The sequence below is a fragment of the Rhinoderma darwinii genome, chromosome 2, assembly GCF_050947455.1.
Source record: "Rhinoderma darwinii isolate aRhiDar2 chromosome 2, aRhiDar2.hap1, whole genome shotgun sequence".
In the NCBI taxonomy this organism is placed as follows: domain Eukaryota; kingdom Metazoa; phylum Chordata; class Amphibia; order Anura; family Rhinodermatidae; genus Rhinoderma; species Rhinoderma darwinii.
Window position 1 is genome coordinate 105,496,964 of NC_134688.1, and position 22,614 is coordinate 105,519,577.

General features: G+C 41.1%; 1 protein-coding gene across 2 annotated transcripts in view; it reads right to left on the reverse strand.

Moving 5' to 3' along the window:
- Positions 1-22,614, reverse strand: part of LRP1 (LDL receptor related protein 1) — a 291,539-nt gene that overhangs the window by 207,661 nt on the left and 61,264 nt on the right. For both annotated transcript variants that reach the window (XM_075852009.1, XM_075852008.1), the window contains exon 2: positions 21,354-21,476. In XM_075852009.1, coding sequence (XP_075708124.1) covers positions 21,354-21,476 — 123 coding nt within the window. The remainder of the gene's footprint in view (positions 1-21,353; positions 21,477-22,614) is intronic.

The following is a 22,614-nucleotide window of genomic DNA, read 5'->3' on the forward strand; positions in this document are numbered from 1 at the left end:
CTTTATGTGGTAATAACGTCGGAATGCTTGTACCTATCCAAGCGATTCTGAGATTGTTTTCTCGTGACACATTGGACTTTATGTTACTGGCAAAATTTGCCCGATACATTCAGTATTTAATTGTGAAAAACACCAAAATATAGTGAAAAATTGCAAAAAATAGCATTTTTATCAATTTAAATGTATCTGCTTGTAAGACAGGCAGTTATAACACACAAAATTGTTGCTAATTAACATCCCCCATGTGTCTACTTTAGTTTGGCATCGTTTTTTGAACATCCTTTTATTTTTCTAGGACGTTACAAGGCTTAGAACTTTAGCAGCAATTTCTCACATTTTCAAGAAAATTTCAAAAGGCTATTTTTACAGGGGCCAGTTCAGTTCTGAAGTGGCTTTGAGGGCCTTATATATTAGAAACCCCCAAAAAGTCACCCCATTTTAAAAACTGCACCCCTCAAAGTATTCAAAACAGCATTCAGAAAGTGTTTTAACCCTTTAGACGTTTCACAGGAATGAAAGCAATATAGAGGGGAAATTTATAAATTTCGTTTTTTTTTGCAGAAATTCATTTTGAATCCATTTTTTGTGTAACACAGAAAGTTTCACCAGAAAAATGCAACTCAATATTTATTGCCCAGATTCTGCAGTTTTTAGAAATATCCCACATGTCACCCTAGCGTGCTTATGGACTGAAACACAGGCCTCCGAAGCAAAGGAGCACCTTGAGGATTTTGGGGCCTTGTTTTTATTACAATATATTTTAGGCACCATATCCGGTTTGAAGGACTCTTGCGGTGCCAAAACAGTGGAAACCGCCCACAAGTGACCCCATTTTGGAAACTACACCCCTTGAGGAAATTATCTAGGGGTATAGTGAGCATTTTGACCCCACAGGTTTTTTGCAGAAATTATTGGAAGTAGGATGTGAAAATGAAAATCTACATTTTTCACAATAAAACGTAGGTTTAGCTCATTTTTTTTTCATTTCCACAAGGACTAAAAGAGAAAAAGCACCACAACATTTGTAGAGCAGTTTGTCCCGAGTAAAACAGTACCCCACATTTGATCATAGACTGCTGTTTGGACACATGGCAGGGCTTAGAAGGGAAGGAACCCCATTTGGCTTTTGGAGCTCAAATTTAGCAGGAATGGTTTGCGGAGGCCATGTCACATTTGCAAAGCCCCTGAGGGCACAAAACAGTGGAAACCCCCCACAAGTGACCCCATTTTGGAAACTACACCCCTTGAGGAAATTATCTAGGGGTATAGTGAGCATTTTGACCCCACAGATTTTTTGCAGAAATTATTGGAAGTAGGATGTGAAAAATGAAAATCTACATTTTTCCCAATAAAACGTAGGTTTAGCTAATTTTTTTTCATTTTCACAAGGTCTAAAAGAGAAAAAGCACCACAACATTTGTAGAGCAGTTTGTCCCGAGTAAAACAGTACCCCACATTTGATCATAGACTGCTGTTTGGACACACGGCAGGGCTTAGAAGTGAAGGAACCCCATTTGGCTTTTGGAGCTCAAATTTAGCAGGAATGGTTTGCGGATGCCATGTCGCATTTGCAAAGCCCCTGAGGGCACAAAACAGTGGAAACCCCCAACAAGTGACCCCATTTTGGAAACTACACCCCTTGAGGAAATTATCTAGGGGTATAGTGAGCATTTTGACCCCACAAATTTTTTGCAGAAATTATTGGAAGTAGGATGTGAAAATGAAAATCTACATTTTTCCCAATAAAACGTAGGTTTAGCTCATTTTTTTTCATTTCCACAAGGACTAAAAGAGAAAAAGCACCACAACATTTGTAGAGCAGTTTGTCCCGAGTAAAACAGTACCCCACATTTGATCATAGACTGCTGTTTGGACACACGGCAGGGCTTAGAAGGGAAGGAACCCCATTTGGCTTTTGGAGCTCAAATTTAGCAGGAATGGTTTGCGGATGCCATGTCGCATTTGCAAAGCCCCTGAGGGCACAAAACAGTGGAAACCCCCCACAAGTGACCCCATTTTGGAAACTACACCCCTTGAGGAAATTATCTAGGGGTATAGTGAGCATTTTGACCCCACAAATTTTTTGCAGAAATTATTGGAAGTAGGATGTGAAAATGAAAATCTACATTTTTCCCAATAAAACGTAGGTTTAGCTCATTTTTTTTCATTTCCACAAGGACTAAAAGAGAAAAAGCACCACAACATTTGTAGAGCAGTTTGTCCCGAGTAAAACAGTACCCCACATTTGATCATAGACTGCTGTTTGGACACACGGCAGGGCTTAGAAGGGAAGGAACCCCATTTGGCTTTTGGAGCTCAAATTTAGCAGGAATGGTTTGCGGATGCCATGTCGCATTTGCAAAGCCCCTGAGGGCACAAAACAGTGGAAACCCCCCACAAGTGACCCCATTTTGGAAACTACACCCCTTGAGGAAATTATCTAGGGGTATAGTGAGCATTTTGACCCCACAAATTTTTTGCAGAAATTATTGGAAGTAGGATGTGAAAATGAAAATCTACATTTTTCCCAATAAAACGTAGGTTTAGCTCATTTTTTTTCATTTCCACAAGGACTAAAAGAGAAAAAGCACCACAACATTTGTAGAGCAGTTTGTCCCGAGTAAAACAGTACCCCACATTTGATCATAGACTGCTGTTTGGACACACGGCAGGGCTTAGAAGGGAAGGAACCCCATTTGGCTTTTGGAGCTCAAATTTAGCAGGAATGGTTTGCGGATGCCATGTCGCATTTGCAAAGCCCCTGAGGGCACAAAACAGTGGAAACCCCCCACAAGTGACCCCATTTTGGAAACTACACCCCTTGAGGAAATTATCTAGGGGTATAGTGAGCATTTTGACCCCACAAATTTTTTGCAGAAATTATTGGAAGTAGGATGTGAAAATGAAAATCTACATTTTTCCCAATAAAACGTAGGTTTAGCTCATTTTTTTTCATTTCCACAAGGACTAAAAGAGAAAAAGCACCACAACATTTGTAGAGCAGTTTGTCCCGAGTAAAACAGTACCCCACATTTGATCATAGACTGCTGTTTGGACACACGGCAGGGCTTAGAAGGGAAGGAACCCCATTTGGCTTTTGGAGCTCAAATTTAGCAGGAATGGTTTGCGGAGGCCATGTCGCATTTGCAAAGCCCCTGAGGGCACAAAACAGTGGAAACCCCCCACAAGTGACCCCATTTTGGAAACTACACCCCTTGAGGAAATTATCTAGGGGTATAGTGAGCATTTTGACCCCACAGGCTTTTTGCAGAATTTATTGGAAGTAGGCCGTGAAAATGAAAATGTAAATTTTAACCAATAAAACGTAGGTTTAGCAAAATTTTTTTTCATTCCCACAAGGACTAAAGGAGAAAAAGCACCACAACATTTGTAGAGCAGTTTATCCTGAGTAAAACAGTACCCCACATGTGGTCATAAACGGCTGTTTGGACACACGGCAGGGCTCAGAAGGGAAAGAACACCATTTGGAGTTCAAATGTAACTGGAATGGTTTGCGGTGGCCATGTCGCATTTGCAAAGCCCCTGAGGGGTCAAAACAGTAGAACCCCCCCACAAGTGACCCCATTTTGGAAACTACACCCCTTGAGTAAATTATCTAGGGGTATAGTGAGCATTTTGACCCCACAGGCTTTTTGCAGAATTTATTGGAAGTAGGCCGTGAAAATGAAAATGTAAATTTTAACCAATAAAACGTAGGTTTAGCAAAATTTTTTTTCATTCCCACAAGGACTAAAGGAGAAAAAGCACCACAACATTTGTAGAGCAGTTTATCCTGAGTAAAACAGTACCCCACATGTGGTCATAAACGGCTGTTTGGACACACGGCAGGGCTCAGAAGGGAAAGAACACCATTTGGAGTTCAAATGTAACTGGAATGGTTTGCGGTGGCCATGGCGCATTTGCAAAGCCCCTGAGGGGTCAAAACAGTGGAAACCCCCCACAAGTGACCCCATTTTGGAAACTACACCCCTTGAGTAAATTATCTAGGGGTATAGTGAGCATTTAAAAAAATGTTTCAATTAAAATCCATGGATGTGTGATAAACTTTGAAGCACTCTTTTATGCACAGGCCAGGTTTGTCGGGACAGGTTTCACAATGATAAGTTGTGTCTCGTCTTCTCCCTCTGTTGTAACACACTTTACACCTTTTTTGGCTCCTTCCCTTTTTACCAGTGGGGGGGATTTCGCCAGGAAAGTGTTGCCCTGGTACAATACGTGGACCATCGCTTCTAGAAGTACTGGGGCTCTCCCCTTCCTGGTCCCCAAATACAAGGGCCTTGATAACCGCTTCTTGAAACTGAAGGAATGTCCCTGTCCGGCCTGCACATCGGTATAGCACGTAAGCGTTATACAATGCCATCTGTACCACGTGCACGGCCAGCTTTTTGTACCACGTCTTTGTTTTACGCATGGCACTGTACGGCTTCAGTACTTGATCAGAGAGATCAACACCTCCCATGTACTTATTGTAGCCGAGGATGCAGTCTGGCTTGGGGGTCATTGTGGTGCTACCTCGGACAGGGGTGATGCCACTACCGTGTATTGTGGTCAACATAAGGACGTCCCTCTTGTCCTTATACTTGACCAGCAACAAGTTATCGCTGTGTAGTGCCCTGCTTTCTCCTTTTCTTAGGGGTTGCCCAATCAGATTTTTAGAGAGGCCTCTCTGATTTTTGCGCACGGTGCCGCATGCTACAGTACTTCTGGTGGAGAGGCATTTAAATAGTGGGATGCTGGTATAGAAGTTATCCACGTAAAGGTGATAACCCTGGTCCAGCAGTGGGTGCATCAAGTCCCACACTATTTTTCCACTAACTCCCAGGACAGGGGGGCATTCTGGAGGTTCTATCCTGGTGTCCTTCCCTTCATAAACCCGAAACCTGTAGGTGTACCCTGAGCTGCTCTCGCACAGCTTGTACATTTTAATTCCATACCTCGCCCTCTTGCTTGGCAGGTATTGGCGGAATTTTAGTCTCCCCTTAAAATGTACAAGGGACTCGTCTATTGCTATGTTCTTTTCGGGGGTGTACACTTCCTGAAATTTGGTGCAGAAATAATCAATCATTGGCCTGATTTTGAATAGGCGGTCGTATGTGGGGTCATCACGGGGCGGGCACTGTGCATTATCATTATAATGCAAAAATTTCAGAATAATTTCAAATCGTGCCCGGGTCATTGCCATGTGGTATAATGGGGTGCTGTATAAAATGTCCGCACTCCAGTATTGCCTAATCTCTGGTTTTTTTACTAGGCCCATATGTAGGACAAGGCCCCAAAATTTCATCATCTCCGCTGCCTCTATGGGGGTCCACCTAGCAAATGATGACGTGGGGTTTTGGGCTAAAAATTGTTGGGCATATAAATTTGTTTGGGCCGCCATTACATTAACAAAATCCTCAGTGAAAAACAGATTGAAATAGTGAATTTCTGCGAGGCCTACAGTCTCAAATAGAATTCCAGAGCTCCCTGTGAAATCTGGAATGTGAGGCTCATAATTATCAGGGGGTGGGTTCCACAGGGTATCGCTCATTTGGGGGGTTGCCTCAGCTGATGTCCTGGGGCGTCTTTGCGGGGGTTCCTCATCACTGGATGAGGATGATGAGGTCAAGATGAATGGGGCAATTTCCTCTTCTCCCTCGCTGGCCGATTCAGTGTCAGAGGCCAGGATGGCGTATGCCTCCTCAGCGGAGTAGAGCCTTTGAGATGATTGGGCCATTTTTATTAGGGGGGTATGTAGTGCTTCAACACGTGTAATACTCTTTATAGAGGTGGTTTTGTATGTTGTGCTTTTACACGTGTAATATGAAATTTATAGGAAAAAAAACAGAAAAAGAAGAGAAGAATAAGAAAAATTTAGGAGAAAGAAATTTATTGAACGTTCAATATAGAACTGTAAAAAAAACTGAGCTACAACTGTGTCGCTACGCTATCAGAAATTTAGTGAACAAATTTCAGTTAAAAAAAACTGAATGTATGTCACTAAATGGACGCTGACTATAAGATGTAAATTTATACTAAAACTGTCGCTACGCTATCAAAAATTTAGTGAACAAACTTCAGTTAAAAAAAACTGAATGTCCGTCACTAAACGGACGCGGACTATAACGCTATAAATTTATACTAACTGTCGCTACGCTATCAAAAATTTAGTGAACGAACTTCAGTTAAAAAAAAACTGAATGTCCGTCACTAAATGGACGCTGACTATAAGATGTAAATTTATACTAAAACTGTCGCTACGCTATCAAAAATTTAGTGAACAAACTTCAGTTAAAAAAAACTGAATGTCCGTCACTAAACGGACACTGACTATAACGCTATAAATTTATACTAACTGTCGCTACGCTATCAAAAATTTAGTGAACGAACTTCAGTTAAAAAAAAACTGAATGTCCGTCACTAAACGGATGCTGACTATAAGATGTAAATTTATACTAACTGTCGCTACGCTATCAAAAATTTAGTGAACGAACTTCAGTTAAAAAAAACTGAATGTCCGTCACTAAACGGACGCTGACTATAACGCTATAAATTTATACTAACTGTCGCTACGCTATCAAAAATTTAGTGAACGAACTAAATGTCCGTCACTAAATGGACGCTAACTATAAGAAGTCAATTTATTCAAACTGTATAAAAAAATATATAGCTAGAACTTCTGCTATATATCTTTTTTTACAAAACGGACGTCAGTAAACGTCCGCTACTCTAATGCTAGTCTTTTTTTTTTACAGTTTTATAAAATGAAGAAAAAAAGGCCAAAAAAAAACCTGCGTAAACAAATTACCACTGAGGCTGATTATTAGACTCAGCACTCAGTAGCCGCAGGGCGCACGCAAAAAAAAGGTGCAGTAATAAAAAAAGGCCAAAAAATAAAAAAAATTACCACGGATGCTGATCAGTGATGGCGGTCACTGATCAGCACTCAGTGGCCGCAGGGCGCACACAGGGAGGTGCAAAATACAAAAAAAAAGGAAGTCCTGTGCCAAAAATTGGCGGTCAGTGATGGCGGTCACTGATCCGCACTCGGCGGCCGCAGGACGTAAAAAGGGAAAGATGGGGAGGGTGGGATGGGGGGGGAGGGTACAGGGATAAGAAGTTTAGGAAAAAAAACAAGTGCTGCTGCTAAAAAAAAAAAAATCAGCAGCAGCACAGTTGATGATGATGACGGTTCACTCTTCTGCAGGAAGCAGTCGGATGAAGACGTCACAGCAGGATCGCAGCACAGAAGGCCTCAGATTCGGTAAGTTGGCTTCACAGACGGTCACACCAGCTCTGCTCACCGTTCCTAACCGGAATGAGGTGGGCAGGGCTGGTGTAGGGTGTTTCAAACACCCGCCATGGCTGCGATTGGTCGGTCGGTGCTGACCGACCAACCATAGCGATCTGGGGGCTGGCATCACCGCCATTTTTTACATGGAACATGGTAGTCATTGGTGCTGTCCTAGACAGCACCAATCACCACCATATCACTGTGCCCTGTGGCACAGTGATTGGCAAAAGCCGCAAACAGCCGCAATTGGCCGGTCTGAATTGAACGGCCAATGGCGGCGATCGCCGATGCGGGGGGGAGGCGACACGCCCCTGGGCATCGTGTACAGATGTCCTGCTGTTATGAACAGCAGCCATCTTTACTTTAAAACTTTTATTTTTGATACGGTAACCCCTTCTGCATTTGACGTACATGTACGGCAAGATGCGGGAAGTCAATGCTTTCCATGACGTACATGTACGGCAAATGTCGGGAAGGGGTTAAGACCACGTTCACATGCTGAGAATAAGAGCGGCTTAATAAACGCACTGCAGATTTTAAAACCGGAAAAAAACTGCGGATTGAATTACAATGGGGATAATTCACAGGCCAATCCGTGGCAAAAATACGAATTTAAGCTACGAATTTCTGCCACGGATTATCTAAAACATTCATAGTGGTTTGTGTAAGGGAAATTCGTGCCATAGAGAATGGCCTAAAAAAGGCACACAATCGACAATGTGTTACTTGTGAATGAAATTTCTCAATTCAATTTTTTTTCTTCTTGTTATTCTAATTTCTTTTACTTTAGATTATATTTTGTTTACATTCTGGAGGCAGTGTCCACAAGTCTTCACAGCACGATGCTTTACAGTTAAGTCAAGGGAGTCTGGAATTCAGAGGGGCAGAGACATCCCCAATCCGCCCCGGAACACATCACCCCTTTTTCTTTTCTCTGTCTGATGTCTACATTCTTCCTTTTGTATCTTACGGGAGGTAGAACAATAGACCTGTCACTGTCAAATTTTCTGCCTTCAAACTGTGTCACCTGTTTGGCCACTAGATGTCAGCGCATAAAAACTGCTATATGTCATTTTATTTTAACATGGATAGATATGACATATAAATAAAAAAATGTATATAGATCTGATTTAAATAAGCCAAACTAGAGAAAATACAGAAATCGGAAATAAAAAATATTATGTACATTTACTGGGTAATTTATGAGGAACGCTGGAAAATGTTGCAGAAGGCCTGCGAGTGCAGTAACCTCAAAGAGTTAACGCCCTATATCATTTAAAAGGCCACAACCTGAAGTCAAAAACTCGCACAAAGAACTGCTGGTCGGCCTCTCCTCAGGATAAAGTAGCTGCTGAAATAACCGGGTCTAATACTTGACTTAAATGGGTTGTCCCAAATTAAAAAGATTTATGAGCGGAGACAAAAGTACGGAATTCATAAAGTGATCAGACTTACCTATATATATATATATATATATATATATATATATATATATATATATATATATATATATATACACACACACACACACACACACACACACACAAAATTACAAATTTAGGACAGTTCAACCTTATCACAACTGCGGAATCCCGTAAACTGGCCAGTGAATTTACCATTGAATGTACCGACTCTGCATATAAGGAGTGAGCCCTTGACGCAGACATTTGAGACTGACCCGAAGGAGGAATGGCACTGAACTAGCTATTTATATTGGCTTTTTTTTTTTTTTTTAAATGGCAGTAACATTTTCTAGGCTTTGCCCAAAGGATGCATGGCATCGTGTCAAAAACGGCAAAAAACAACCTAATGCTCGGTTTACATCTGCATCAGAACGGACCCTGAGCAGACACAAACTGACAGGAACGGAAACCAGAGGTTTCCGTTTCCATCACCATTGATTTCAATGGTAACGGATCCGCTGCCCGTGGTTTCCGTTTGGGTCTGTTGTGCACCGAACCCGTCGTTTTGCCGGAAGCAATAGCATAGTCAACTACGCTATTGCTTCCGGAAAAATGACGGTTCCGGTGAACAACAGAGACAAACGGAAACCTCGGGCACCGGATCCGTTACCATTGAAATCAATATTGATGGAAACGGAAACCTCTGGTTTCCGTTCCTGTCAGTTTGTGTCTGCTCAGGGTCCGTTCTGACGGAAAGCTCCGACGGAACCCCAATGCAGATGTGAACGAAGCCTAAGTAAGGCAGGTCAGACCAGGTGTATAATGTAGAAGGAGCAAAATGTTGCAGATGCAATTTTTTGTTTTGAAACATTTATGTAACATTTTGGGTTTATTGCTCCAACATTTACTTGTATAAAATTCTCAATTTTGTGCATTTGGCTGTAAGGGGGTGGTGGGAGGCAGGTATAGACATACTATAGGCCTTGGTTCTTTTTGTTACGTCACAGGATAGGGAGAGCAGAAATAAGAAACGTATAGAAGAGAACGCATTATTACCACGGCTATATTCAGCTTTTCATTTCCCAATACTGGACTTGTCCTATCCCGTCTACTAATGTTTACATAGATAATGGTTTTCTATTTAAACTCTTAGCAGAGAACAGAAACTTTTAAATAAGTAATATAAAGGATTGGTACACGCTGACATAATGTCCTGCCAAACACTTTCTTTACACAGAGGGGGTGTCATTGTTGACACAGAAATCTCATGTGCAGAAGGTCAAAAGGTAACCGTCCCCTCTCTCCCAATAATGGCTGACCACAGGCAGAGTGAAGGGCACCTGGGGCATTATGAATTTCACAGCCATGGTTTTCTGTATTATACTCCAGGTCATACCAGCGCACACAAATCTCTATACGAAACAAATATGGCTGACATGCAACATTTTCCGTGAAAACCAGAAGTCATATTTTGTGGAAAAGCTATCCTGTAAGATCCATTAAGTAATCCATTGGTCCTCGTAGTGTGTTCCCTACACTATTGGTGGACAAATGGTTAACGTATCTGTACAAAAGTGGTTTACTAGATGACAGAAGCTGGCTAGACAGGCTTTTTACAGGTTATGTCACCTTTGATGTTTTTATGCATTCTATACCCTCATTCATGACAGAAAAGGTAGATAAAAAACAGAACAATAAAAAAACACTAACCAGACAATTTTTTGGTGTATTCTTATCTGAACAGCAAAACTATCTACACAATTGTTCTATAGTATAAAGCAGATAAATGCCCTTTTAGGACACATGGACGTCACAGAGACCAGCAACAGCTCTGGCAGACTCGGGCCTGCAACTACCCCCGGCAAAATAAGAAGCCGATCAATCACCAAGGCAGCGCTGTCGGTGATAAGATAACCCTTTTAAAACGCAGACATTTCTGCATTGTAAATTCTAAAACATGACTATTTTCAAACTGGCTGCTAGATAATACACAATAGGCGGCCACTTTCTGCTTTGTACAATATCTTTTTCTACCTGTTCTGTGTAGACAATGTTATTAGAAGGGTGGGTTATAATGGCTAAATGACAGGACTGTTCTGCTGCTGGAGACTAGATAAGCAGGACTCTGCCACTAAAAATAAAAGTATACACACATTTTGCTCTGTTCTGTAGAGGTATGCAGCTCCCCCTGACTCTTTTCTTATAGCAAGAGGATTGAAGCGGAGTCTTTATACCCGATTCCTAAAGCACCCAACTGGCTGCATGGTCTATATATAAACTATAGAAGGCTCTCAGCCAAAACAGATATATAGCTAACACATATAAATCAATATTAAGCACATTAATGCTCTTGCACTATTAGGCCTTGTTTTCACACACATTTTTTTTGCAAGCAAAAAGATCTGCCTCAAAATTCCTTCAGCAATTTTGAGGCAGATTTTGACCTGCCTGCACGCTGTTTGCCGTGTTTTTCGGCCACGGCCATTGAGCACCGTGGGCAAGAAGACACTGCGAAAAACACTTTCTGCCTCTCATTGATGTCAGACATTTTTGTGGCGCTTTTTTGGTGCCGTTTCCCATGCGGTTTCCGCGTCAAAAACAGCGCCAAAATACTCTGTGTGAACTACCCAATAGGCTCCCTTAAAATATAACCAACACATAAGCCCCTATTTCCAGTGCATATTACTAACAGTTAGAGCTGCAGCAGCTAGATCAGATTTGTCCGCACCTTCGTGTTTATTGAGAACACCCCTCATTCGACCTTTTGTTAAATAATTTTTGAACATGTTGGAAAATCTCTTTGACATCTGAGGTTTTGCTTGGTTAAATATAATTTGTACTTCACTAATGAAATGATACGGGTATCATTCATATTGAAAAAAATTGTATGGCACTGGATATTGAATAAGATGTGAAGTAAGATAGAGACAACTCTATGGAGGCCTATGTTTATGTTGTGTGTTAGTCCATGATCCATGAAGTAACATAAATGCAGTGTTTTATGTGAGAAATTCTGGTTATTAGGTCATTTGATTGTTATCTTAATATTTCTGTATTAACCTGCAACATATTGAGATTTGCCTGCCTACAATACAATACTTCTCTGTTGTAAAAGACCTTCATGTGATGTAGGAAACACTTCCTGAAGCAGATTAGACGTGTAGCGTCAGCTGAGTCCTCAAGCTCGAAGATTTGCCACCATAAAGCCTGCCATAAATGAAATGTTTACGGCTAACACTAGAGAACTGACCTTTGTTCCAATTACCTCAAGACAGATGAATGTAAAGCTCGGCCTTTTCTTAAACCAGACCATACAGATTTCTTCATATAGTTTGGATTAAACATTCCTGTTTTTACAAAGCAGTGGTCATTCAGGGAAACCCATTTCCTTGACGTGCTCCAACATGCATCTCGAACCAGCGAATACGTTTCCAATTGAGACAGCAACATACTTAATATGTTGTTAGGGTGCACGTACGCCCACGGGATGGCCTCCACTCCCAAAAGTCTAAAAGTAGTAGTTGGGAAAACAGCATCCTTTTTCAATGAATTTCTTTCATTGTGCCCATAATCGTACAAAAAAGTAAAAGCAATGTTTCGACCCGTTACAGGGGTTTGGGTCTCTTTCAAGCTCCAAACACTAACGGGTCGAAACGGTGCTTCTATATTTTGTAGGATGATGGGCACAATAAAATAAATTCATTGAAAAAAGGATGCCGTTTTTCTCAACTACTACTTCCAACATGCATCTCTATCACATTACAAAGACTATAACAGCTTGGTGTAGATCAACAGCTTTTCTTTTTCACCTTCACTTATTTCACAATTGTCTCTCTAGAAGACGAGGGAGTCAAAGTTTGTGCTTATTTTGACAAGCATATCGACTTTTGACACCGTAACGAAGAATCCATAGCAAACATACATTTACTATTAATCACTTATCTCAATGAACCTTAAAAGAGTACAAATTTCCTTGTTGTGCCTACAAATACATAGCACGTTGGTCAGAGGAAAGCAGGTACCTGCTAAAACTGGGAAGCCACTCTCCTATGTCACCAGCCTTGCTTTCTCCACACGAAGGCTAGATTCACACGAGCGTATGAAACCTCGGAGGTGAAAAAATACAGTTTTTCACTTCCGAGGTGCATCTTCGCACTAAAGTCTATGGAGGGATGCGTGATGCGCAAAAAAATAGGATATGTCCTATTTTTTAACGGATCCTTCACACGGTCCGTTGAAACAACGGCCTCGTGAACAGCCCCACTGAATTACATAGGTCCGTGTGACGGTCGATGTTTTAACGGCTGTCAAACGGACGTGTGAATAAGGCCGAATGGTGAGGGTTGACAACGTACCTGTGGAAGACATTTATATAGGGAAGGCTTTTCAAGCCACTTTTATCTGCATTGAAGGTATGTGCGAGCAGTTTCCATTCAGATATACCTTCCTGCGATTAGTAGTGGACGAGAGCAGAGTGGGGGGTATGGCGGAGGTAAATCTGTTAGTGACTGGCACCCTTATGGGCACTGCTGCTGAGAGTGTTTCAAGAATACTGAAAAAGAGCATGCCTATACTCTTCCCCCCCCCCCCCCATTTCAAGAACCAATTTGATCCAATAATACAAACGACATCATTTAAGTGAATAAAATAAATGTATAGATGGCTGGGTAGGTAGCTAGACATAATCTGGTACATTTATCAAAAAACTGTCCAACAGTAAAATTGTCCTTGTTGGCCATATCAGAGCAGGTTGCTTATGTGTAAGGCTATGTTCGCACGCTTAACAAAATACGTTTTCAAGGGAAAACAGCTCCTGATTTTCAGCCATTTTTTAATCAAACTCGTGTTTTTGCTGCGTTTTTTACAGCCGTTTTTGGAGCTGTTCTTCTATTGAGTCAATGAAAAACGGCTCCAAAATCGGCTCAAGAAGTGACATGCATTTCTTCTTACGCGCCGTTATTTGAAAATGAGGCGTAAAACAACGCCCTGCTTTGAATTTTTAAGCCGTTTTATTTATTTGTCCTACAAATCGGTCTGCGATCCTTTACAATGGGGCAGGAAGATTGAATATTTCTTTGTTTCAAAGCATACATTCACACAAATAGATAAAAATCAGTCGGAGAAAGTTTGTTTACACAGAAATTTCCAAAGTACAGACGAACAAATAACCTGGTTTGAGAAATCATTCCAAGTATTTGATGGGGATTTCCACCACAGCAATGATCGGGAAGGATTTTCTTCTCCCATCTACACATTTGTATTTACGATCGACATTCCCACAACCGCAAATGTATTGTAAAACCTCACTACAAGTGACAATTCCTGATATAGCCAGCGGCGGTTGATATTAGACAGTTCTAGAAAATTATCGATCTTTTTGTGCTTTTACGCTCAGCAAATATAGGTATGTGTTTTGGAGAAAACAAATATCTAACATTTTTAATTGCCCAGTGTAAGCGAATATTAATCCCTTATGGATGCAGCCTATTGGGGCCTTTAGGACGTAACAATATTTTTTATTCTTTTCATTGCTGCAATCCTCTAGATGCAGGAGGGCTTGTTTTTCAGTCGCACCAATTTGGGGTGCATATAACAGGAGATCAGAAAAGTTCACTGCTCTTAAATGACATTTTACAATATTGCACAATTTCAGTCTACATGAAAACTTGAGTAAAGGCCCTGTTACACCGGCTGATAATCGGCAGGTGCAGTGAGCGCCGATCAACGAGACATCGTTGATCGGCCCTCATTTGCTCCTGTCACACAGAGCTATGGATGGGGACGAGTGGTCGTTACTCCGATCGCTCGTTATCATGTCGGCAACGTGCCTCCCTGTTTACACAGGGAGACGCGGGGAGCACCGGAGCGGCAGGGGATTTAACAGGCAAGTTATGCTTCTTTTCTTATTTAGTAGCATTTCCCCCTCCTTGGCCTGTTTCTTTTGACAAAGGGCTCTAACGCTATGTGAACACAGTCTTATACGTTCTTTAGTGTGCCAGGCACAGGCATTACATAACACTTTATGACAGGCTGCAGAAAAGTTTAATAGACTCCGATTTTCCCACTGCTTTATTGTTATCGGATCATTACCATCCAAAAAGAAGTCTAATATATTATATTTGCGGAAATTGCATGTATAGAAGTTCCCTCATATAGTTCTGAGTGTTGATTTTTCTTTGGCTTACCATCGGTAAACCTACACTTTTTATCTCGTCTCATGTAACTATTAAAGTAACAATACAAAAATTTGAGTAACACTGCCATTAAAAATCTTCATGTAACGTTTTTTAATTCTTCAAAACCGCTCTATTTGGAACGCAGCAAACTGAAAATCTACTTCCGCAGGTTGTACATCCTGTATTAACCCCTTAGTGACTAAGCCGGTTTTGGCCTTAAACCAGGCCATTTCTTTTAAATCTGACATGTGTCACTTCAGGGTGTAATAACATTGGAATGCTTTTATTTTTTCAAGCGATTCGGAGATTGTTTTCTCGTGACACATTGGAGTTTATGTTAGTGGTAAAATTTGGTCGACACATTCAGTGTTTATTTGTGAAAAACACCAAAATTGAGAAAATGTGCAAAAATTTGAATTTTTTTTTTTTTTACATTTAAATATATCTGCTTGTAAGACAGAGGGTTATACCACACAAAATAGCTACTATTTCACATTGCCCATATGTCTACTTTATGTTTGCATTGTTTTTTAAACGTCGTTTTATTTTTCTAGGACGTTACAAGGCTTAGAACTCTAGCAGCAATTTCTCACATTTTCAAAAGTCTTATTTTAGGGACCGGTTCAGTTCTGAACTGGTTTTGAGGGCCTTATATACTAGATAGACCCCATAAATCACCCCATTTTAAAAACTGAACCCCTCAAAGTATTCAAAACAAAATTTAGAAAGTTTCTTAACCCTTTAGGCGTTTCACAAGAACTAAAGCAGATGAATTTTTTTTGAAGAAAATCAGTTTAAGGCCTCATGCACACGACCGTAGTGATGTGCGCGGGCCGTGACTTGTGGCTTGGACGGCCGCAAGTGTCACCCACGGTTGCCCGCAAATCGCGGGTCGTGCACATGGCCGCGTGCATTCATTTCTATGAGCCTGGGCAATGCATGGACCGTGGAAACCACGGTCGCGTGCATGGGCCCATTGAAATGAATGGGGCCGCAATTCACCCGCAGATTTGCGGGTGAATTGCGGCCACAAAAATACGTTTTTGTGCATGGGGCCTTAATCCATTTTTTTCTGTAACACAGAAGGTTTTACCAGAGAAAGGTAACTCAATATTTATTGCCCAGATTCTGCAGTTTTTAGATATATCACACATGTGGCCCTAGTGTGCTACTGGACTGAAACTCAGGCCTCAGAAAAACCTAGTGGATTTGGGGGCCTTCTTTTTATTAGAATATATTTTATGCACCAAGTCCGTTTTGAAGAGGACTTGTGATGCCAAAACAAAAAGGAAACAACCCCAAAAAATACACCATTTAGAAAACGACACCCCTAAAGGAATTTTATTGAGGGGTATAGTGAGCATTTTGACCCCACAGTTTTGTTTTGCTGAATTTAGTGTAGTTAGGCTGTGAAAACGAAAATCTAAGTTTTTTCTAATAAAATTTCGTTTTAGCTCAGATTTTTCTATTTTCACAGTAGATAAAGGAGAAAAAGAACCCAACTTTTGTAAAGCAAACTCTTCTGAGTACGGGAATACCCCATATGTGGTAATAAACTGCTGTTTGGACCCACGGCAGGGCCCAGAATGGAAGGAGCGGCATTTGGCATTTGAAGCTCAAATTTTGCATGATTGTTTTTTGGGTGCAATGTTTCATTTGCAAAGCCCATGAGAGGCCAAAACATTGGAAAACCCCCAAAAGTTACCCCATTTGGGAAACTACACCAGTCAAGGAATCTATCTAGGGGTATAGCGAGCATTTAGACCCCACAGGTCTTTTGCAGAATTTATTGGAATTAGGCCGTGAAAATGAAAATCTACATTTTATTCCATTAAATTGTAGAATGTCTTCATTTTCACAAAGGATACTGGAGGAAAAAGCACCCCAACATTTGTAAAACAATTTCTCCAGAGTACGGAAATACCCCACGTGGTCAAACTGCTGTTTAGACACACGGCAGGACACAGAAAGGCAGGAGCCCTATTTGGCATGCAGACTTTGCTGGATTGGTTTTTGGGCGCCATGTTGCATTTGCAAAACCCTAAAAAGGTACTAGAGTACAGTAGTAGCACCCAAGAAGCGACCCCATTTTGGAAACAACACCCCTCAAGGCATTTATCATTTACCTGAACATATGACAGGGCTCAGAAGTGAAGACCAACATGCACATTTGAGATCTATTTTGGTAATTTTCACAGCATTGGCCCACAATTGCAGGGCTCTGAGGTCAAATAGTAAAACAAACCCCCAAGTAGTGACCCCTATATTGGAAACTACATGCCTTAGGACATTTTAAAAAGGTGTAGTGAAAATTTTGACCACACAGGTGATTCTACATTAGAAATTAGCGCCCAGCGGATGGTGCAAAGTGAAAATTGCAATTTTCCACTGATATGCCAATTTAGTGCACAATAGGTTGTGCCCAGTTTGTGCCGCTGAAGACAAATATCTCAAACGGTTAAGCCAGTTCTCCCGGGTATGGCTATGCCATATATGTGGACGTAAACTGCTGTTTGGGCACACTGTAGGGTTCAGAGGGGAGGGAGCACCATTTGGAGCGCAGATTTTGCTTGGCAGTTGTTACATTTGGGGTTTTACTGGAATTTCAGTTTATAATGTGAGGGCATATGTAATCTGTGCGGAGTACATTAGAGTATAATAAGGGGGTAAATAAATAATTCATAGATGTGTGGCCAGTGTCGCACTGATAAATGGTGCCCAATCTTATCCACTTTTGGAACGCTTTGCACGTTTTTCGTCGCCATATTCTGAGAGCCAGAACTTTTTTATTTGTTCTCCACCGTATCTTATTTGTCGCGGGACAATCTGTAGTTTTCATTGGTACCATTTTGGGGTACCGCAATTTTTTGATTTGACTTTATATTAAATTTTTTGGGCAAGCAAGGTGACCAAAAAGCATCAGTTCGGACAATGTTTTTTTTTTTTTTTTTTTTTTTTTTTACAGTGTTCATCCTGGGGTAATAAAATACAATTTACTTTATTCTGCGGGACGTTACAATTACGGCGATAACATATGTATATAGGTTTTTTTTTATGTTTTGCAGCGTTTGCACAAAAAAAATAACTTCTTAAAAAAATATATTTTTTGTGTCACCATATTCTGAGAGCCATAACTTTTTTATTTTTGCATTGACAAGGCTGTGTAAGGGCTAGTTCTTTGCGGGACGGGGTGTAGTTTTTATTGGTACTATTTTTGGGTACGTGCGGCTTTTTGATCACTTTTTATTCCATACTTTAGAAGGGATGGTGACCAAAAAGAGAGACTGGCATTGTTTTTTATTTAATTTTTTTGCTGTGTTCACCGTGCGGGAAAAAGAACACTATAGTTTTATATTTTGGGTTGTTGCGGATACGGTGATACCAAATATGTATACTCTTTTTAAAGTTTTCATTTTTTTCCTATAATAAAATACTTATACGGAAAAAGGCAGTTTTACTTTTTTTTAACTTTTACACTTTTGTTGAACATTGTTATAACTTTTTTTTTTGTCCCATTAGGGAACTTTAAGACCTGCACCTCTCATATTTATTCTAATACATTGCACTACCCACGTAATGCAATGCATTAGAGCGGTCAGCTATTGACTGACAGCAAGCCTATTAGGCTCCGCCTCCGGGCGGGGCCCAATAGGCTTCCGTACGTGGCGGACCAGGAGGCCACAGTTGGCCTCCGGTTGCCATAGCAACGATCGGTATCCATACGACCACATCGCAGCGATGGCGATCTCTTAGAAGCCACTAAGATGCTGCAATCGCGGCATCTGAGGGGTTAAAGGCAGGGAACAGAGCTAGCTGCATTCCCTGCCGTTATTGCAGGATGTCAGCTGTAACATACAGCGGACACCCTTTGGCTGATGGCGCAGGCTCAGCTTGTGAGCCCGCCGCCATCTTTCATCTGCGGCCGGAAGCCTTTTAAGCCCCAAATCTGGGCGGGGCCTAACAGGCTGCCATACTTGGCAGACAGGAGGCCATTGTTAGGCCTCTTGTTGCCAACAGCCGATCGGTTAGCATGGCTACCCGACTCTTTTAGCCGGGTAACCATGCTGCAATTGGTCAGTCAGTAGTAACTGACGAATTAGAGCGATCGCAGGCGGCGCCGCGATTGTTCTCCCGATGAGTCCCAGTGACTATCGGCTGTCTGTGACAGCCGATGTCACTGTTCCGTCACCATGTCTTTTGACATGGTGACAGAAAAGAACTATGACATAACAGTACTTCATGGTGCCTTAATGCAGGGCAAACCGTAACGTACAGTTGTGTCATGGTGCGTTGAGGGGTTAAGGGGTATTGTGGTTTCTGAAATTTCGTGTATTGAAAAGTTATCCAATTCTCCAAATTTACTTTGGGTTTCAATTCCTCACGGTTTAAGAACTCTGCTTGCAGTCATTCAATAGGAACCCGGATTATTTACTTCTAGTGGGTAAAAATCTGCCCATGGTCATGTGATGGACACACAGGTGCACGGCTCGTTAAAAGACACAGCTCTGATACATAGTTCTGAAACGGTGTCCATCATGACCAGAAAAGATCTTTATCCCCTGCAAATAACCAATGGAGGTTCCTATTATTTCACAGAAAGCAGACCTATTGTAAACCACAAGAAATTGATACAGGAAATATATTGGAAAAAAAATATTATACAATGTTTCATTACCCAATGCATACGAGTTCTTTGCTGAAGCCATAATACCCCTTTAACTCCCACCATATCTACTGGCGAAAACAGAAGGATAGGCACAATTTAAGAGAAAATGTCCAGTACAATGAGGAATAAAAGTGCAGTGTAGCAGCAGAACACAAGTAGTGTATAGCCAGGGCTGCCACGTGTTTGTTTGTTGTCTCACATTTATTTTTTACATGATCTGCATGCCAGGCTACACGTAGCACACTGTGGCTTTGTGCTCAGCGCTGCGTCACAGGCTATGGCCCTCTTACCAAACACCAGAAACATGAATGGGACACTGTGAAATGGGGCTTGTAAGGACTGAGGTCTTTGCAAACGCTGCCAGTCTCTAAGGTGGGTATAGCCACCAATTACCCAAGACACAGGCAGTCTTAATGATGTACGTTCTTCTCAGGGATGGGTGGGACTGAAGGGTATCTTATAATGAATGACCCCATACACTTGCAGCTTCTTATGTACCTCACAACACCTTCTATTATAAACTACAGGCCTCGAAAGTTCCAACCCGAAATCTTGTCCCAGGATATAAATAATGGCAGTAATTCTATTTTATGACATTAGGGTTTACTGAAAATTTTGCTCTCATAATGAACTAAAAGATGTGACTGAATTTATAGTGGTCAGCCCTTTATTGAGAACTTAGCACATGTGGAGGGAATGGGGGTGGTGGGAAATAGGGAATATGTATTTTAAATACGAATACTAGGGGTAGTAAGGGAAGGGGGCAACATGGACAACTATTCAATTGTCTATTAGGCAGCTATCATGCTGAACTACAGGGACTAAGTTGTGGTAAAACCCAGGCCTAGTCATCAGCAGAGCTCTGGTGTTTTGAAGAGGATTGGACACCGCTTTAGTACATACTTGTATTGCCCCTATGATAACAATGAATAAATTGACAACTGGGTGTTACCTTTCTGCCTTTCAATGGGGCGTGTCCCTAAACACTTAACACTGTCCAATCAGTGCTGACAGTGTCAAGCTGTGTAGGGACGCACCCTATTGACAAGAAGAAACACCCAGTTGTAAATTTATTCATACACTTCCAAGCGGAATAACAGAGTTAAACAATACAATGCAGAACACTAAGAAAAGACGCTCCTGAATTGTTATTTTATGCAAAACAAGAGGAATACCAAGTACTTACTAAGGTCCTCAGGGTAACGCCAACCAAAATGTAAAATCATACTATTTTGGTGCCTTGGTCAGCAATTTACCATACGGCTATTTTGACACTTTTGTGATCACGGCCTTCAATGCCTAAATGACCACAACAAAATGTCATCTTTTGGAATTATTTTTTTCGCTTTGCGGCACAGATGGATTTTTGTAGAATACCAAAACTGTACCCGTAATGTAAGCTTCATTTAGGGCATTTTTGTAGCTTTATATATGGGGGAAAAAGGGTAGAAAAAAACTAAAAATAATCCACTCAGTCTCCTGTACATAATGATATTAAACATATATACTTGGCTTAACCTTAATTGGTGCTCTAATACCCAAGAACAAAGGTCCCCATTTTAATTCTAGCGCGTTTCCCACAACCGGCTGGTATATTGGCTCAGTTTGAGCTGATCATTTTCAGCTCCCTGTCCCTTCTGTAGTATCAGGCTATAAAGGGTTAGTCAGATCTCTATAGCAAAGTGCTATTAATGTCTATTGTCAGATGAGTTTTGTCCTCCTTGGACCTAAGCACTGCTGGCATATGGCCAGACAGGACATTGATCACCTGTGAATAACAGCATCTGTGAATAACGGACAGAACATCCACTTACATATTTCAGGAGCCTCATCGGATCCATCAGGACAATCCTTCTCGCCATCACACCTCCAACCTTTTGATATGCACGTTACCTGGTCCTTGCAGGCAAAATGTTTAGGACTACAGGTTTTTGGAGCTGAAAGACAAATAAATACAAAATTTTACTATCTATGAGAAGGAAGGTAAAATGAGAACAAAAAAAGTATAAACAGAGAGATTACAAAACGTCTTATATTAGCACAAATAGCGCTGGCCATACACTAGTGATTAAAGACAGAGACGTGTAAACAACTTGATAAGAATTGGTCTGAAAAGGCTTTAGTTTAGAAAGACAAAGCGATCACATGGGAAAATGACCACCGACTGTGCCCATCAATAACTGAAAAATGACACGTCAGATCAACTTTTTCCACAGACACCTGCATTTAATTGGCGTCACGTTCATTCAGGTTACCAAATGGCGCGAAAAGTCTGGACAAGGCCATCTTATATTACTAGTCGATCATAGTTCGTAAATATTCAGTAGAAAAGTAGCATTAGGAAGTAATAAAAAATATTTTTTAAAGTTTCCGGAATCTGATTTGAACATATATCTTATGTCCTTCCGTGAATCAAAAATCATGTATACTGCGACACATTTACGCTTTTGCCATATTTTACAATATATCTAAGTTATAGAGACTTGACAGTTTGCAAGACGGGAATACAATTTCTACATAGTGAATACTACAACTTTACAAGCCTGAGCAAGGCTGAATATAGAATGCAATGTTGTAACACAGCAATGCATTGTAGCACTGCTTCCAGGCATGTCAGCATACAGCGCATGATACTGGGTCTACCACATCAATGCCCTGTCACTGCATCCGTGCCCAACGTTATCAGGTAACATGGTACATACATTGTGCATTAGGAGAGTCCATCCATCTACGGGCAGCACAAAAAGGCACTGCACGTTGCGTATGTCTGCTCGATATGTGCCACACCAGAACGTCTGTTCTTAATAGATCTTGTGCTGGACTGCAGCTGAGCGATGACGGATACTATAGTTAATATGATTTTCAGGCTTACTGGTGAAAAAAAAAATCTTCAAAAAACAATGGAATTCTTTCAAAAAATTCAACTCCGATGTGGCCATGGACATTTTGAGTATGACCAAAGTCTTCACTATAGTTGGTGAAAGAAGTTCCCATTGTACAAAATGGCTCAAAACCTCAGGCTATTTAATGGCACAGCAACTAGAAGATGAAAAGTAGTTACCAAAAAACGTAATG